This window comes from Gymnoscopelus microlampas (assembly GCF_963454915.1).
Source record: "Gymnoscopelus microlampas genome assembly, chromosome: 10".
Classification (NCBI taxonomy): domain Eukaryota; kingdom Metazoa; phylum Chordata; class Actinopteri; order Myctophiformes; family Myctophidae; genus Gymnoscopelus; species Gymnoscopelus microlampas.
In genome coordinates this window covers 39,921,281-39,938,246 of record NC_139947.1, presented here as the reverse complement: position 1 = coordinate 39,938,246, position 16,966 = coordinate 39,921,281, and the positions used below count along the sequence as shown (strand labels likewise).

Below are 16,966 nucleotides of genomic sequence, written 5' to 3'. Positions count from 1 at the left end.
TATTGAATTTATGAGATAGCTGGTAAATATAAATATGATGTATACATTTTTAGAAGCTTTGTTTCTGGTTGGCAGGCCTGCTGTACATACATGCAGTGGCAGTTCATAGGTAGAGATGTAGTTATTGTTTTATTTTTCTGTTGTAGCATGGATCCATAGTGTGTATGTGTGTGTCTGGCTTACTGGCCCAGACAGACAGACAGACAGACAGATGAATGGATAAATAGAAAAACAAAAACAAAAAAAACTGATCTGATGTGTTGTTGTAAAATAAATGTTTCCGATGCTTCAGAACCTCTTTTGTCTCTGTGTGAGTTTTATTAAAGTCCTAGTGCCACAATCCTATTTTCCTCGATAATTATCCTTTTGTATATCCTGAGCTTTTATCTCTTAACATCAAATGTAAATATCACGCAATGGCAGTTCATAACTGGGGATATTGCGCTAACGGGTTGATGTACCACTCGTGTACTACCTGTCTGTGGCAATGAGGCTGTGTTCTTTTCATACCTGTTTCCATAGGAGTAGATACATTGCTAGACTTTATGACTCAAACAAGTATCCAAAAGTGTATTTGTAATGTCTGTGTATGTCCTTGAATACACTACGGGATCTCACCATTCTATGTTCATTACAGTGTCTCTCTACAGTCTAGTGATGTCTTCCAGGCCTTCCAGCTCTCACAGTGGACTCACTCAGGCTACAGGATTCCAGGACCAGCCCAGGTATCTAACCTGCTGCATAATACACAGGAGCTTTATAGGAGTTTATGTTGTTTTATATATATATCTAACTATATAAATGGCGACCAACTTCCGCACCCTCGGTGTCCACACCCCACAGCTCTGTTATCGACTAAACAACGCACCGCCAGACCACATGTCGGCAACTGACTCGCCACGGCGGCCGCGCTGAATTTACGCCTCGCGTAGGGGACATCTCACTGCTAACTACACCTTTTCCACCGCGCAACATAATTAATTCTACTCACCAAATGTCGGACAAAACGGAAGGGGAGGCAGCTTCGTACCGTTTACCGTGCGCACGACCTCATCACCACAACAGCACGCAGCCGCTGCGGGGTTTTTTTCCTTTTTTTCCACACTTTTTTTTTGGTCACCATTTTCTCCAGGCACCATTTCTGGTGTAACGTGCCGCAGCATGCGCTGGGCCACTACAACGCTCTGTAACCGACAGCACGTGCGCACGACCAAATCACAACAACACCAGGCGGCCGCCATCTTGCAGAAAGGGCTGCCATTCGCCAGCTTTCAGAAAAACAAGCAACCACCTTCACATTTTTTTTTTTTTTTTTTTTTTTTTTTCTTTTGTAAATTTTCATCCCACGATTTCCGCGCAGACCACCAGGGGGTCCGCGGACCCCCTGCTGGTCCGCGAAACATACAAAATATAATTTCTTCTACTTATTTTTCATCATTTTGTAACTTTTACATTACACTTTCTTACAATTTTTTTTTTTTTTCCCCCTTTTTGCAAATGTTACCCCCACGGATACAGAGACAGGGACACGGAGGGACCAACAAACGCAAAGCCCCGTGCGCGGCTGGGGTTGAGGGGGGCGTAGCCCCCCGAAACTCTAGTATATATATATATATAAACCCATCTCTTGGTTATATTTGTACACTCTCTGAGTTAATTGAACACTACACTCAGGATGCGCGTCAATTAACTCATGTACAAATCTAACCAAATAGACTTATTTGTACACTTTGAGAGTTACAATACATATACATAGAGGGTTTTACTGTCTACTTTCTGTTTCATGCTGCAGTATTGGCTCAAAGAAAAGTCTTTTGTCTCCTTAACACTTTTCATAAGGGTGGACACATGTCAAGATTTCAAGACCTAATTATGAGTCATGTTATCAAGATGGCCTGACAAAAAACAGAAGGAGGTATTATATTGCATGATTTACATCTATTAATACTAGCATGCTACTGGGCCTGTATGGGGATCAGATCGTCGGTCTTCCCATATAGTGTTTTTGTATCCCGCCTATTATACATTGTGTTTCATTTAATCAACTGGCTCAGATATATGTGCCCTGTTTAAAATAAAATAAAAGAGTGTCTACTTCGTCCATGCACAAACAAAGTGAGAAACAAAATAGAGAAACTAATGTGTGTATCAATCCATTCCAATAGGGGGCACAAAAAGGTACAAATGGTGTGAGCCCTTGTTAATATAGTGTGTGGCTGTCTGGTGTTAGCTAATAGAGTAGGGGGGTGTGCGTGGGGGAGCAGTGGAGGTAATTGTAGAAAGAGCACAGCTTGCCATGGTATGATGTATCCACATACCACCCAATGCCTGATATGGTAGCTGTGTGTGTGTGTGTGTGTGTGTGTGTGTGTGTGTGGGCATGCGCGTGTTTTGGGGTCAGCGTGGAGGGACTGTCCCTGGGAACTTGGCCGTAATCGGACACCCCCACCTCTAAACCCCTTTAAGTTCAGTCTCTTGGTTGTTGTCTCTCTCTCTCTCTCTCTCTCTCTCTCTCTCTCTCTCTCTCTCTCTCTCTCTCTCTCTCTCTCTCTCTCTCTCTCTCTCTCTCTCTCTCTCTCTCCCCTTTCCTTCTTGTTCTGTGGCGGATGGCGACCTACAAACAGATTAACATAGTGATCTGTACCTGTGGGAACAGAAGAGGGGAATGGAGTGTCCGTTGACTGAGCGAGGGTGAAGTACAGGAGGAGAGGAGGAGAAGAAGAGGAGTATTTGGAAGACCACCTAGCAAAGTGGACTCAGACACTGAACCCCACAGTCCTGAACAGACCGGTGTCTGTGTAACAGGCACACGGCAAGGAGACCAGGAAGCCCAAGTTGGAATGTACTTTGTCTTCACACTCTACACTTTCTTGTGGCCAGAGAACTCAACAAACATCTTGAAAGTGACCTGTACTTTATCCCCCTGAAGACGAGTCCTAATCCGACTTTGCCTCTGAGACACTTTTGGCCCAAGTGGCAGACGAAGAGATACAAAGTGTGACCCCAGATCCAAGAATAGAGAGACAACTTCTTGTCTCCTACCAGCATCGTGCCGGCTTTAGTTGCTACAGTCAGAGCCACTAGCTGTGGAAATCTTGCTTTTTTTATGTTAAGAACTAGTAAATGTGTGGTCCATTCAGCAATACCAACCGTTGTCCTGGATCAGGAAATTCACTCTCTGACATGTGAATTGAAATGACCTCTTATTCACATGTGATGTACATTTTTGTATCTGAAATGTGGCTGGGTATGAAAAGCTTCTTGCCGGGATCATTTTCCAAGATTTCAAAACTGGACAAAACTTCGCTTCCTGGGGTGATTTAAACTCAAGAGACGGAACCAAGAATTTCTGAACGCAAAAGAAGGCAAGAAGAGAGATCCTTTCTGCTTCTCTCTTCTCTGTTTTCTGTTCATTTACATGGACCGCCCGCTCCATGTTATGTATGGATGTTTTTCTTATCTGAATACATAAATAGACTAAGTGACTGGCAGATATATAGGCACATAAACAGACCGATCGACAGACAAACAGCATAGACGGCTACTAAATATAGATACCCAAACAGAGTGAAGACACCCCTCACAGGTCCATACAGACATTATACTACTTTCTTGCTCTTAAGACATCCTCTGGCTGAGTGGCCATGTCTGTGCCCATGGAGCTGAGGTCGCTGAAGGGCTTCCAGGGAGCTGAGGGGGACACTGCTCTGGGAACCCTGGAGAAACAGCTCCTCTGTCCCATCTGCCTGGACATCTTCACCAAGCCTGTGGTCATCCTTCCATGCCAGCACAACCTCTGTAGGAAATGTGCCAACGAGCTATACCAGGTGTGTGTGTGTGTGTGTGTGTGTGTGTGTGTGTGTGTGTGTGTGTGTGTGTGTGTGTGTGTGTGTGTGTGTGTGTGTGTGTGTGTGTGTGTGTGTGTGTGTGAGAGTGTGAGAGAGAGAGAGAGAGGGTTATTCACTTGTTTTCATTATTGTTATTGTTTGGTTATTTATTATTTGCTTGTTTTCTCTTTAGGTTATATATGTATATGTCTCATGTTGTTATTATATGACTAGCTATATGTATGCTTTGGCAACTTAAAACAAAATAGTTCATGCTAATAAAGCATTTTATATTGAAGAGAGAGACCGAAGGAGGAGGGGGGTACGCCAAGGCTATGCCCTGCATCTTACAGTATAGGATGTACGTGCACACACATTTCACACAACGCACATACACACACACACACACACACACACACACACACACACACACACACACACACACGCGCGCGCGCTTCAATGCGGGGCTGTCCGAAATGCCACATAACAAAGACAAATTCGAACAAAGCCCATATCACATCCCCAACAGGTGTGTGTGCACTGTGGATTACCAGTACTTAGACAGGGACATATTTTGGAAAGTAAAGAGATATGCTCATATGAGACACATGCTGTTTGACCTATATACTGTATGATCTGATTGTTTATAAGCTCTGCGTGCGTGCGTGCGTGCGTGCGTGCGTGCGTGCGTGCGAGTTTACATGCAGTTAAGTGCTTGAGCTTATGAGCTATAAGTAACGAGGACGGCAGATAGACAGACAGACATGTTGAAAAGACCACTTCATCCATCAACTATTTTTCTTTGCTTGGCTTAGAAGGATTAGACTCATGTGATATTGTGTTTCCATAAACACTGACCAGCCATGCAGCATGACCAAGGTGAATTAACATGGCAGCTCACCTGATCAGTGATATGACATCCACCACTGTCCCTTCCACGTGTCAAACAGCATTCCACTGGACAGTCAACGGGACTGGAGTACCTGGTGCACACACTCATACACACACACACAAACACAAACGCATGCGCGCACAAACACACATACGCGCGCGCACGCACACACGCACACACACTCAGAGTCACATGTTGTTGTACAAGCAGACACAGGCCATCAGTTAGTCTTGAAGCATGAAGGAAACTGATCTAAACGACTGGACGCAAAAAACAACAACATTTTGTGTGTGTGTGCGTGCACGCACGCACGTGTTGTGCATGCATTTGTGTAGATGTGTGTGTGTGTGTGTGTGTGTGTGTGTGTGTGTGTGTGTGTGTGTGTGTGTGTGTGTGTGTGTGTGTGTGTGTGTGTGTGTGTGTGTGTGTGTGTGTGTGTGTGTGTGTGTGTGTGTGTGTCATCACACCTATACGTGCACAGGAATGAGTGTGTGGCATGTGGGAATGAAACCCTATAGACTCCTCTTCTGCCATGCTCATGTTCATCACCTTTAACCCCTCCAGGGCAGGCTTTGCTTTTAGTGTCAGTGGACACATACACTGTATTGATTGTAGGTTTGGCTTATGGTCTGGGTATGATTGGTTCAATGGTATGTTTTGTTGCAACTACAGTGTTTTAAACTCTGTGCCTGCAAATCATATTTCCCTTGCAGGACTATAAAGATTTGAACTTGTATATACTGTAGGTCTAACCTTGTCTATATACTGTATGTGTACGTACATAGAGTCTATGATCTAGCACCTGCCCACCACCCCCACCCCTTCCAACCAACCTATTTCACCCCCCGGCAAACATGGCTTACCCCAAGTTCCCTAATCCTTCCTGCCCCCCCCCCTCTCCTCCCAGATCCTCCTAAAGCCTTATTATACTTACTGTGTTCCCTTCACCCCTAACCAGCACAACACAGTCTGTCTTTTAATGCCCCTCTAATTCAGTAATACATATTAAACCCACGCATAAAACAACATCTTGATTTGATTACTAGTTCTCCAGCCTCCTCACATTCTCAGTACTGACAGTTCTAGATACACCTCCAGTGACCCCCCCCTCTCTCTCCCTTTCTCTCTCTTTCTCTCTCTCCTCTCTCTCTCTCTCTCTCTCTCTCTCTCTCTCTCTCTCTCTCTCTCTCTCTCTCCCTTTCTCTCTGATCCATTACTCAGGCCAAGCAGCAGCTGTAGCTTATTAAAGAAAACTATTTCAGGACACTTTCCTCTCCTCTCCCCTCTGTTCCCTCTCCTCTCCCTTGCCTCCCTGCCTGTACCCTTCATTCTCTCATCTGTCTCTCATCTTATTTCAAGTCATATCTCTCTCTCTCTCTCTCTTTCTCCACATTATACATACATACAGTACATACATTATGTTTGTGTATGGACTTTCTCTTCTTCAAAGACCCATCCAGTACATAATGTGATAAGATGATATATAAGATGTTATCCTCCCAATGTCTTCCTTTGCCCCAGCAACCGATCTTAAACCAGAGCTCTTACTTCATATCATCCTGGGAGACAGATTCTAGACACTCTGGAAGACTGACCTCAAATGAATGTTAATACGAGCACATATTACTGAAATAGCAGCATACAGCAACTGGTAGAGACCTGCGCTCCCAGTGTGCTCGCTCTGTTAATGGGAGGACTGGGAATGGAGAGATTGGGAACAGAGGACTGTTTATGTTGTATTATATGTTTATATAATATTTCAGTTCTCAAATGTTCTTGTCTGTCTCTCTCCCCTGTGCATGAATGTGTGTACTGTATGTTACTGTGGATATTCATGTGTCTGTTTTGTCTTTTTTATGTGCACATGTTTGTGTTTACAGTATAAGTGTATCTGTTTATCTGTGTGTGTGTGTGTGTGTGTGTGTGTGTGTGTGTGTGTGTGTGTGTGTGTGTGTGTGTGTGTGTGTGTGTGTGTGTGTGTGTGTGTGTGTGTGTGTGTGTGTGTGTGTGTGTGTGTGTGTGTGTGTGTGTGTGTGTGTGAGAGAGAGAGAGTTATGAGTTATGTGTCATTGATTGATTGATTGATAAAAATGTGCATACATGAGCATATTGCGGTACATATCTATCAAAAGGATAAAACACAATAAAGATCGAGAGCACATTTCCACTGTATGTGTGTGCGTGCGTGCTGTGTATGTTAATATGTCACTATATCTCTTTGCAGCCCTCTCTGTACCAGGCTCGAACCACCATGTCGGTGAGCAGCGGTCGCTTCCGCTGTCCGTCCTGCAGACAGGAAGTGGTGCTGGACCGCCACGGTGTGTATGGCCTGCAGCGCAACCTGCTGGTGGAGAACATTATTGACGTCTACAAACAGGAACTCAGCAACAACAGCAACAACAACACCTGCTGGTGAGGAGAACAGCCTCAGGATCCATTAGATGAACACATACAGTACATGAAGCTCTGCTTTCCACACAGACAAACCATCAATTTGTTGAGTTGTAGCAGATATACTATATACAGTAGCCATGTTGATCCTGGATGTTTTAGTTGTCTTGTACATTGGAAATGTAACCACTTGAACCCTAGCGTCCCTATTCTGGAGCAAACATTTGGCAAAATATAGCCAATCGCATTGTGAGCCTGTAGATCGGCACTAGAATACTAGTGGACCTAGGAGCACTGGATGATAATGAATTTATTTATTATTGGTTTTATTTTGCTGTATGTCCCTGCCAATCAATCAATCAGTCAATCAATCACAGACCTGGTTGCAAGGCCGTGGGTGTGAATTGACCACTCTCATGACGGCCATTTTCTCTTACGCCATTGTCTCTCCTTCTTTTTTTCCCTCAATGTTCCCGTCTACCTCCCCCCATCTCCCTCCACCTCCCTCTCTGTGTGTCCTCAGTTCTCTCCCTCCTCCGCAGCCCCGGTCTCCAGTAACGACATGTGCAGACCACGAGGGAGAGAAGGTGAACATCTTCTGTCTGAGCTGTCAGGTTCCTACCTGTTCTCTCTGCAAGGTGTTTGGAGCACACCAGTCCTGTGAGGTGGCCCCTCTCCCTGATGTCTACAAGCAGAGGAAGGTACAGCGTTACATACAGTTTTACAGTGATGGGAGAGGTACTCACATGTTTTACTTAAAGTAAAGGTATCAATACTGCAATGTAGAAATACCCTGTTGGACTGTCACAAGTAAAATCCCAGTATTAAAATGTACTTGAGTACAAAAGTATTGGCATCAAAATATACTACCAAAAGTAAAAGTACTCATTGTGCAGAATGTCCCATTTCACAAGTTCAAAATGTATACAAATCTTTTGAAAATAGCAGATCTACAATCTCACGATGCGTCGCATCGCGACGCACTGTGAGCTTGTAGATCGGCTATTTTCAAATGGCTGAAATATATATAGGGCTGAAGTGGTTAATATTTGTTTTGTGATAATAATCAAAATCTGCAAAGAAACTAGTAACTAAAGCTGTCAAATAATTGTAGTGGAGTCAAACGTATTTTTTTTGTCTCTGAGATGTAGTGAAGTAGAATTAAAAGTATAGAAAATTGGAAATACTCCAGTAAAGTAAAAGTACCTCAAAATTGTACTTAAGTACAGTACTTCTTCTTAGTATGGGTTATTTCATACTATTGGTTCCTCATTGTACAGCACCTTGTAAATGTTGTTTCAAAAAGCATACTTACTTACTTACTGCTACTACTTCCTGGCTGTGTCTGCAGGCTGAGTTGAATGAGGGGGTTGATTCTCTTGTCGTTGTCAACCTCAAAGTGCAGGCCTTCATCAATGACCTGGAGGACAGCTGCAAGAACATAGAGGTGTGTGTGTGTGTGTGTGTGTGTGTGTGTGTGTGTGTGTGTGTGTGTGTGTGTGTGTGTGTGTGTGTGTGTGTGTGTGTGTGTGTGTGTGTGTGTGTGTGTGTGTGTGTGTGTGTGTGTGTGTGTGTTGAGTGCTGAGTGCTAAACCCTCCTGTCTCCTCTCTTCCAGGAGAACTGTAAGACACAGAAGCAGAGTCTGTGTGAGAGGTTTGAGCGCATGTTCTCCATCCTGAAGGAGAGGCGCAAGGTATCTGTTCTGCTCTCAAACTATTATGAGATGTTGTGTCTGGACAGAAGGAAGGATATTCCTTCCTTCTCTCATTCCTTTTATGTGCCTGTTTTGGGCAGATGTTGAAAATATTTCTAAACTTTTGTTATCCCCAAAAAATATTTTCAAGGAGAAGTTCACCCAAGAATTTTCATTTTCTATCAATTACACACCCCATGAAGCCTTGAATTCATGGAGATTTCTTTGTTTTTGTTGCATTCCTAAGTCAATAATTTGATGACCGGAGTCTCCGGTAGGAGACTTACAGAGTCTCCGGTAGGAGACTTGCAGAGTCTCCTAACGGAGACTAGGATACTTTGGGTGATCTACTCCTTTAAACAATAGCTAAAAATTGCAGATCTACAAGCGCATATTCCAGCTTGTAATAAATCCACTGTTTTTGCTATTTGTCATATGATGATGTGGTTACCTTCCTCCTCATCATCATCATCATCATCATGTCCAAGGTGATGACTCAGAAGATCAGCTCAGAGGAGGAAGAGAAGACGGGCCACGTACAGTCGCTGGTACGCTGCTATGGAGACAGCGTAGAGGCCAACACCAGACTGATGGAGACGGTTGGTAGGAGCATGGAAGAACCAGACACGGCTGACTTTGTGCAGGTACGCTGTGTGTGTGTGTGTGTGTGTATGTGTGTGTGTGTGTGTGTGTGTGTGTGTGTGTGTGTGTGTGTGTGTGTGTGTGTGTGTGTGTGTGTGTGTGTGTGTGTGTGTGTGTGTGTGTGTGTGTGTGTGTGTGTGTGTGTGTGTGTGTGTGTGTGTGTGTGCGTGCGTGCGTGCGTGCGTGCGTGCGTGCGTGCGTGCGTGCGTGCGTGCGTGCGTGTGTTAATGTAGCAGTACACGTGTAGAAAGATGTCAGTTGTAAGGAGTTAATGAAAAGTTTTTGTCTAAATCATTATTAATAATGCTGTCCTCTCTCTCCCTCCCTCTCTCTCTCCCTTTCTCTCTCTGTCTCTCTCTCTCTCTCTTTCTCTCTCTTCCTTTTTCAGAATTCCAGAGAGCTAATTGCAAAGTAAGTTAAACATTTTGTAGCACACAGTGAGATTACACACATCGAGGTAAATGAGTTCCCATACATTCTGTTACAGTCATTTGCTTTATCAAAGATGACACACGCACACTTCACACAATCTACCTCTCTTCTCCCTTTTTCTTCTTCCATCTCCCCTCTTTCAATTACCCCCCACTTCCTCCTCCTCTCCCATATCCCCTTGATAAATATATTCTCCCTCTCTTGTCTCCTTCTTCTACAGTTGTCTCAATCTACTTTAATACAATCCATACTCTCTTTTTCTCTTCTTCCCAGCGCTTTGTTATAGCCTCTCTCTCTCCATCTTTCCCTTCCCCCCTCCCCCTCCATCAGGACAGTTGATAGAACTTCCCGTTATTAATTAATTATTAACTTTTTCATAATGTGTGCTCAGCCTCATTTCTCTCTCTTTCATCCCCCCATCCCCGTTCCTGTCCTTTCGGTGCCTCTTCCCCATCCCTTCTTCACCAGAGTGATGACAGCAACCAGTTCCTGTCCGGCGGAGACTCTTAAAGCAGACTACGAGAATATGAGCCACTACACATTCAACTTCAAACATCAGGAGAGAGCCCTGCACAGCATAGACTTCATCAAAGGTAAAGACAAACCTATTAGTTGCTGAATTTGAATACAGAAAATGGAGCAGATGAATGAATGAATGAATTAAAATATGATTAGGATCAAAATACTTTATTGCCAGCCAGGTATGAGGTACTTATGAGGAATATGTCTTGGCAACACGACATAAAATACTTTCATTGCATGAAATGTCTTTCCCATAACAATATGTTGTTGTACCTTTTGAATACAAATTGTACTTCAGTGTAATACAGCATGTTAAAGCACAGAGATAGACAACAGAATGTTGATCATTTCATTTGAAAACATGGTTAATTTAAACATTTCATTTGCTCTTTTCTGCTAAAGAGGAGGTTCCTGAAGAACCAGAACTAGAATCGGATCCAGAACCCCACCTTGATGAACCGCAGTCAGGAGCACTGCAGCAGCCTCTGGAATCAGAGGTTCAGAACTTCAAAACTAAACAACAAAAAGAACCCATTGTACTGAAGCAATTTGAGTCTAAAAAGCTTCCAGTGCTCACTATTCAGAACATGGAAGCTAAATTAGCATCAAACCCCACTGTCCAGAACCTAAAAAAGCATCCTGCTCCACTGCCAGCCTTAAAACCACTTCCAGAACCATCAGTCTCATCACCGGTGCCAACACAGAATACAGTACCGGTGGTTTCAATCATAGACTCTGTGGGCCCTATGGAGCCAGTTAGGGAGCTGAAGTCAGACGGCCAGGTTCTTGAGGACCAGCAGGGAGTCAGTCTATCGAAGAAAGATGAGGAAGGCGAGGAGAAGAAGATAGAGAATGTGGCACAACCTGACTCTGTCAAGGTCATACATCAATGTGAAGAGCAGGATGGAATGAGCATGCAACAGGTACTGCACTCTTTAACTTTAACTATATTGGTGTGTGTTTTAAATATCACAGTCCATGACTAAAGTTACCTTACTGCACTAAAAACACATTTATCGGGACAGTCATATTTTTTTTATGTCTCAGTTTAATTAATGTGTTGTTACTGACACTTGGCCTTGCAGGGCAGGTACCCTGCAAACAATGTTATTTGCAGGATAAATCCTATTGCTCCTATGTAATTTTTTGATATGCTGACATTGTCATTCACTGTACCATCCCTCAGAAGCATTCACTCATACAACCTCATAATTGATATATTCTATATATTATTCACATTTTGTCTGTCTACTATCATTACTGTCTCCCCTAATCTATCAGTTTGAGAGGGGAAAGGCAGAGCATGGTACAGGTGATGGGAAAGCAATCAACCATGCCCAGACAGTATCAAAAGAGGAAGAACAAATGGAAGCTCAAGAAGAGGAAGATGGGAGTGTAGAAAAGGAGGAAGAGCATGCTATGTTCTATCCCAGTTGGTTCAGACCCAATACCTGGCACAGGGTGAGCCCTGGCCTAGCTTCCCCCACAGACATCCTGCCAACGGAGGATCAGATATACTCACCAGATTCCAGCTTCGCAGGGGAACCCCTTCCTGTGGCCGTGACCCAGGCCAAGGGTCAAGGGTCAGCCCTAATGCGATCACAATTGCAAGATCAGGTTCAAGGATCCTCCTCCCTACCCCATTTTAACATCCAAGAGCCTCCACCTCTGGCACCATCTGCCTCTGCAGTTCAGGCTCAGCCCAAACCCAAAATTCAGTTTGAGCCTGAGTCATTTCCCCAACAACAGAATATGTATAACAGCCAGCAACATCCTCAAGAAGAACCTCCTCTCAGCTCCAAGTCACTCACTCCTGTTCTCCCATTGTTTGACCACACTCAGGGCCAGGCATATCCACCTCTCTCAGCCTCTCTCTCTGCTACTCAGCTTCACTCTCAACCCCAAATCCATCCTTTACCTACCGGGTTAGGACACTCCAACACCCCCTCACTCCCGGAAGGTCTGACTAGGGAGCTAGCAGGAGACATGGAGCCCATGGAGGAAGAGAATGATGGAGAGGACATTCAGGGGTGGGTGTATCTATCTGGGGCTGAGGAGGGTGGGTCGGGGGTGGGAGAGGGCAGCATGGAAGTGGAGGAAAATAGTTCAAGGCCGGAGGAGAGTTCTACCAACAGTGAAGGGATCACGAAGTCCACTTCAGTAGAGGGAAATGGTGCTGGGCTGCAGTTGCAGGGGAGATTCTTAGAGCTTGGGGAGGATGGTAGCTTAGAGAATGACAAAAATAGAGAGGGGCTCAAAGAAAGTGCTTCAGGGATGGGATGTAACGCAGAAGCTACAGAGATGACTGATGGGCCGGGAGAGAGAAGTGTAGAGCCTGAAGAGAGAAGTGCAGAGCTGGACAAAGATAGCCTAGGACTAGTGGAGCATAGCATACCGATGGAAGAGAGTAGCTGTAATCTAGTGAAGCATAAGCTAGATCTCTCAGAGAGTATTGATGACGGCGGAGGCAGTACAGCAGAGGAATCACAGGAGCAGGATAGTTCGGTTGAAGAGGGGAGAGATTCAGAGCTTGAGGCTGGAAATTCCGGGTTCAAACAGAGTAACAAGGAGTTAGATGAGATTAGAAAACAATCTGAAGACAGCAACTCCAAGATGGAGGAGGCGAGCGGTGATGAGAGTGGAGTGAACCCCACCTCCTCTGTCTCTCCTCAGGTCAGTTTGGTCAATCATCTTCGTCATCATCATCATCCTCATTGACCAGGCTCTTCATCCACCAGCTGATGCCGCTATGCCTCCACATTCTCCTTCTCTTCCTTGTTTTTGCTGAGTCACCAAAGCAATGTGGCCGACACTGCTTCAGTAGCATCACCACACACTGCTGTTCCGCTGTGCCATCGCCATGTTTGGGGGGGAAAGAAAGTAAGAATGAAAGGAAGATCAGAAGCACATCCTTCTTTCCTTCTTTCTTTCTCCCATAGAGCTATACGTACACAATGTTTCTTTTACAGTATGTTGCACATCATCACACCATCTCTCCCCTTTTCCTCCCTCTCTTCCCTCTTCTTCTGTTTCATCCTGTTCCTTGTCCCTCAATCCCTCCTTCTTCATCTCTTTTCACGTCTCTCTACCACTACATCTCTTCATGCTTCCTTTCAACTCCTCTCCCTCACAACCTCCATTCCTCTCCTTCCCTCTATTCATCCTTCCATCATGCCCTCTTCCTTCTCCACCTCTACCCAACTCTCTCCCTCCATACTTCTCTCCACCATTACCTCTCCATCTATCTATCCCTCCCTCCTTCCCCTCCACTCCCCCTTCCATACCTCCACCTCTCTCCAGATTATCACAATGGTGTTCTACCTGTTGGCCCTCCTGGTCATTCTGCAGAGAATATGGGCTTACATCGGTTTCATTCTCACATAAACCCACGTGGACATCCATCCATCCACACTGCTTCACTGCTCAGGTATTCACACATAGATAGGCCTGGGTCAGCAAGGACTTTGGAATATTTCATAAACTTTGACCAGTTGCAAAATGTTTGCTTGGCATTAGATTTACTTCTTCTAATCTAACTGTAGGACTTGGATTGTCTAGTCTTGTTTTTGGGGATGCTACATCAGCTACTTGTATTCAGTAGGTTTTCTCTACTTGAACGAAAAATGACAGGTAATCTGCAAAGTTCTGATTATCTTGAAAGGTGATGGTTAAGAATGCAGTGAATTAACCGTTACTATGTATTGTATACAGGCTCCATTACAGGGATTCTTGATTTAGTAATCCTTAATACTTTAGTACTGGAAGATATTATCAACAAGCTTCGCTTTTGATTTATTTTCTTTTAGGTGTGCTTTTGGTTACAGATGTTAGAGAGTTTTTCAGAGGTAGAATATACACAGAGCAAAGTTATCCTTGCCTCTCCTGACTCCTAGTGGTAGAAAGGTTAAGTTCATGTTAATGAGCCAACTAAAAGCCATGCAGATTATGTGTCTGGCTTTTATATGTTGTCTCAAAGCTGTAAATGCCACCTATCTGGCAACCCAAGGTAAAAAATTAAAAAGCTAACAATTATTTGGCAAAAACCCTTTGACCCAGGTCGGGTTACTATTCACTTCTTTTGTCTTTGCTCTGTGGATTTATTGTTCACTTTCCGCATTTACTAATATTATTTATGTCTTGAGCCTCTCACTGCATGACAAAAGATTGCTGTTCTGTTTTTGTGTTCTTTGACAACCATAAAGCCCTGTTAATAGGTTGCTTCAGTATATCTAACTACTGAAAGGTAGGGCAACAGCTAAGGGATAACTTCAGATTTGTGCATATTACTCTACAGTAGGCTATATATAGACAGCAATCAGTTGCTTTAAAAAAAAATGATATGGAAAAGGTTATTTTAAATGAGGAAAGTTTTCAGCTGAAAAAGCAGCTGTCTGCCAGGTGAATAATCATCATGACATAATGAGTAGAGGAAGTTGCTAGTTGGGCGTACTGTATTGACTGTACTTGGTATAATATTGGTCAATAAATATACATTGTAAATGTTTAACATTCAAAACCGGCTATACTTGCAATGCTCCAGAAGACTAGTCTAAACTGTTTTCTGTGAAATTGAATGTAATATTGATGATGATATATTTTAGTATCCCTGTAATATGGAGCTTGGGTGAGTCTACGAGCGTGGACTTTTTCTACTCGTGACATCACAGAATGTTAAAAACTGGATGTTTTTTTCTGTGTCTCCCCTCGTCTATCTCGGGGGCAGGGGGGGGGGGATTTCATTGTTCAAACCCCAATTTCCAAAATGTATACAACATACTGTATTGTTTATTAGAGTGCTGCTCAAATGTAACATTTTGGTTACATTTTGTACACTCTCAGAGTTAACACTCAGGATTTTAAAGTGCTCCGCTGTCCCTCTCCTCCTCTCCAGGTGGAGACTGAGATGGGGAGTTCGTCTCAGATCAGCCCTCCCTTCTCCTCCTCTTCCACCTCCTGCACTTTCAGCGAGCGTCCTCTTCGCCTCAGTTTTTCCTGGCTCAACCACCTGTACAAGAAGAAGTAGGAAAGATAAACAAACAGGAAGAAAGAAAGAAAGTCACTCCAGACACTATTTTTATATTGAATCTATTATGTTTAAACAGCCTTTGTATTTTCATTGATATTAGAAAGTGATGGTTAAGTAAAGTATTGTAACGGGTCCCAAGTGCATTGACCCAATGAGATATGACTGAGGGTGGTCATGGTATGATTTATGTTGGACAGGACTGACCTAGGATCTGCCTTTAACTGTGTTTAACACACAGAGTGGTGTTCGGCAGAGGTAAAGTAATGGGAGCGTGATTTGAGGGGTGGATGAAAGCCAAGGCGTTGTATTCCTGTTGTTAACATACGTAGATTATGTCATATACTCCATCCAGACATACAAATATATTATTGCAACCAGGAAACACTTTATTATTTATAACACTAGGACAATGCAGAGCCTCATATCCAGTCCTACACCTTGGAACATTGCCACATGTAAAGTGAAATGTGGGTTTGACATCAGAAATAATGAGGAGGTGTGAAACAGTGGAGCCACTTTCAATGGACACTCTCCTATGCCTCAACTCAAGTATTGATTAAGCCTTGAGAGCAAAATGGCTGCCATCGTGAGCCATGTATGGTCAATGGCTGCCTTACGTAGTATGTAGTACAATATGATTTGGATGTAGCATGCCTGTTGTGTTGTTTTACAGTACATGATTAAAATAATCAGGTCTTAATAATGTTTTTTTTTTTTTTTTTTTTTTTCTCCACTGGCTCTAATGCATGGTATTTCTTTTCCCCCCAAGTTAGTGGCAGTTGGATTAGCTTTACACCATTTCTATGAATATTTGATCAAATCTGGTTGTTATAAGCAAAGCATGATGCATAATGCATTACAGGCTATGTGAAACTAAATGTGTTTGCTAGATTTATTGAACGAAATAATAAACCTTAATTTGTTCAGCAAACGTGCTTGTGTGTGTGTGTGTGTGTGTGTGTGTGTGTGTGTGTGTGTGTGTGTGTGTGTGTGTGTGTGTGTGTGTGTGTGTGTGTGTGTTAATCAGCAGCCCCCCTCTCTCTCTCGCTCTCTCTCTCTCTCTCTCATATCGCATCTCACATGTGCGTGCGCACAATTACACGCACACATGAGGAACAGCTATTGCTATTTAAACATTGGCTTAAGCAGACAATAATATATAATAATATAATAATAATTATTCTAGAGTGAGTCAATGTTATGTACCTGCACCCAGGATGCAAAATCATTATTATGCCTCACACAAAATATCCAATATTTTGACAGGTGTTTCTGCTACGTCATTATTTTGAATACGCCGGAAAATCAGCACAGCATTCGAAAAGCTGAACCCCTGGAGTACAGTTGCAAAGACAGAACTTCCTGTCTAGTGTACCTGCTTTCAAAATGTAACGAACATTTATTTAGACTAAAATGTTTACCCAGTGGTGGAAAAAGTACTCAAATGTTGTATTGTTAAAATCGGGGGTCTTCAGCAGGGGGCCCTCAGAGTTAGGCTACTACAGGGGGGCCACCAAATCTTTGTGTCATAGGATTTTTT

At 43.5% G+C, this 16,966-nt stretch overlaps 1 protein-coding gene across 2 annotated transcripts; it reads left to right on the top strand.

Moving 5' to 3' along the window:
- The first annotated feature begins 2,600 nt into the window (after positions 1 to 2,600).
- Positions 2,601 to 16,338, top strand: trim101 (tripartite motif containing 101). Of its 2 annotated transcripts, XM_084069661.1 has the most exons (13): positions 2,601 to 3,185; positions 3,624 to 3,827; positions 6,944 to 7,131; positions 7,634 to 7,811; positions 8,462 to 8,557; positions 8,727 to 8,804; positions 9,293 to 9,448; positions 9,835 to 9,857; positions 10,347 to 10,471; positions 10,803 to 11,323; positions 11,682 to 13,073; positions 13,701 to 13,827; positions 15,292 to 16,338. In XM_084069661.1, the coding sequence occupies exons 2-12, from the start codon at positions 3,645 to 3,647 to the stop codon at positions 13,782 to 13,784; spliced, it is 3,024 nt and encodes a 1,007-aa protein (XP_083925787.1). In that variant the 5' UTR covers positions 2,601 to 3,185; positions 3,624 to 3,644; the 3' UTR covers positions 13,785 to 13,827; positions 15,292 to 16,338. The 2 variants fall into 2 exon arrangements, with proteins under 2 accessions (XP_083925787.1, XP_083925788.1); XM_084069662.1 differs by lacking the exon at positions 11,682 to 13,073 and having other exon boundaries at positions 2,601 to 3,827.
- Positions 16,339 to 16,966: the final 628 nt, after the last annotated feature.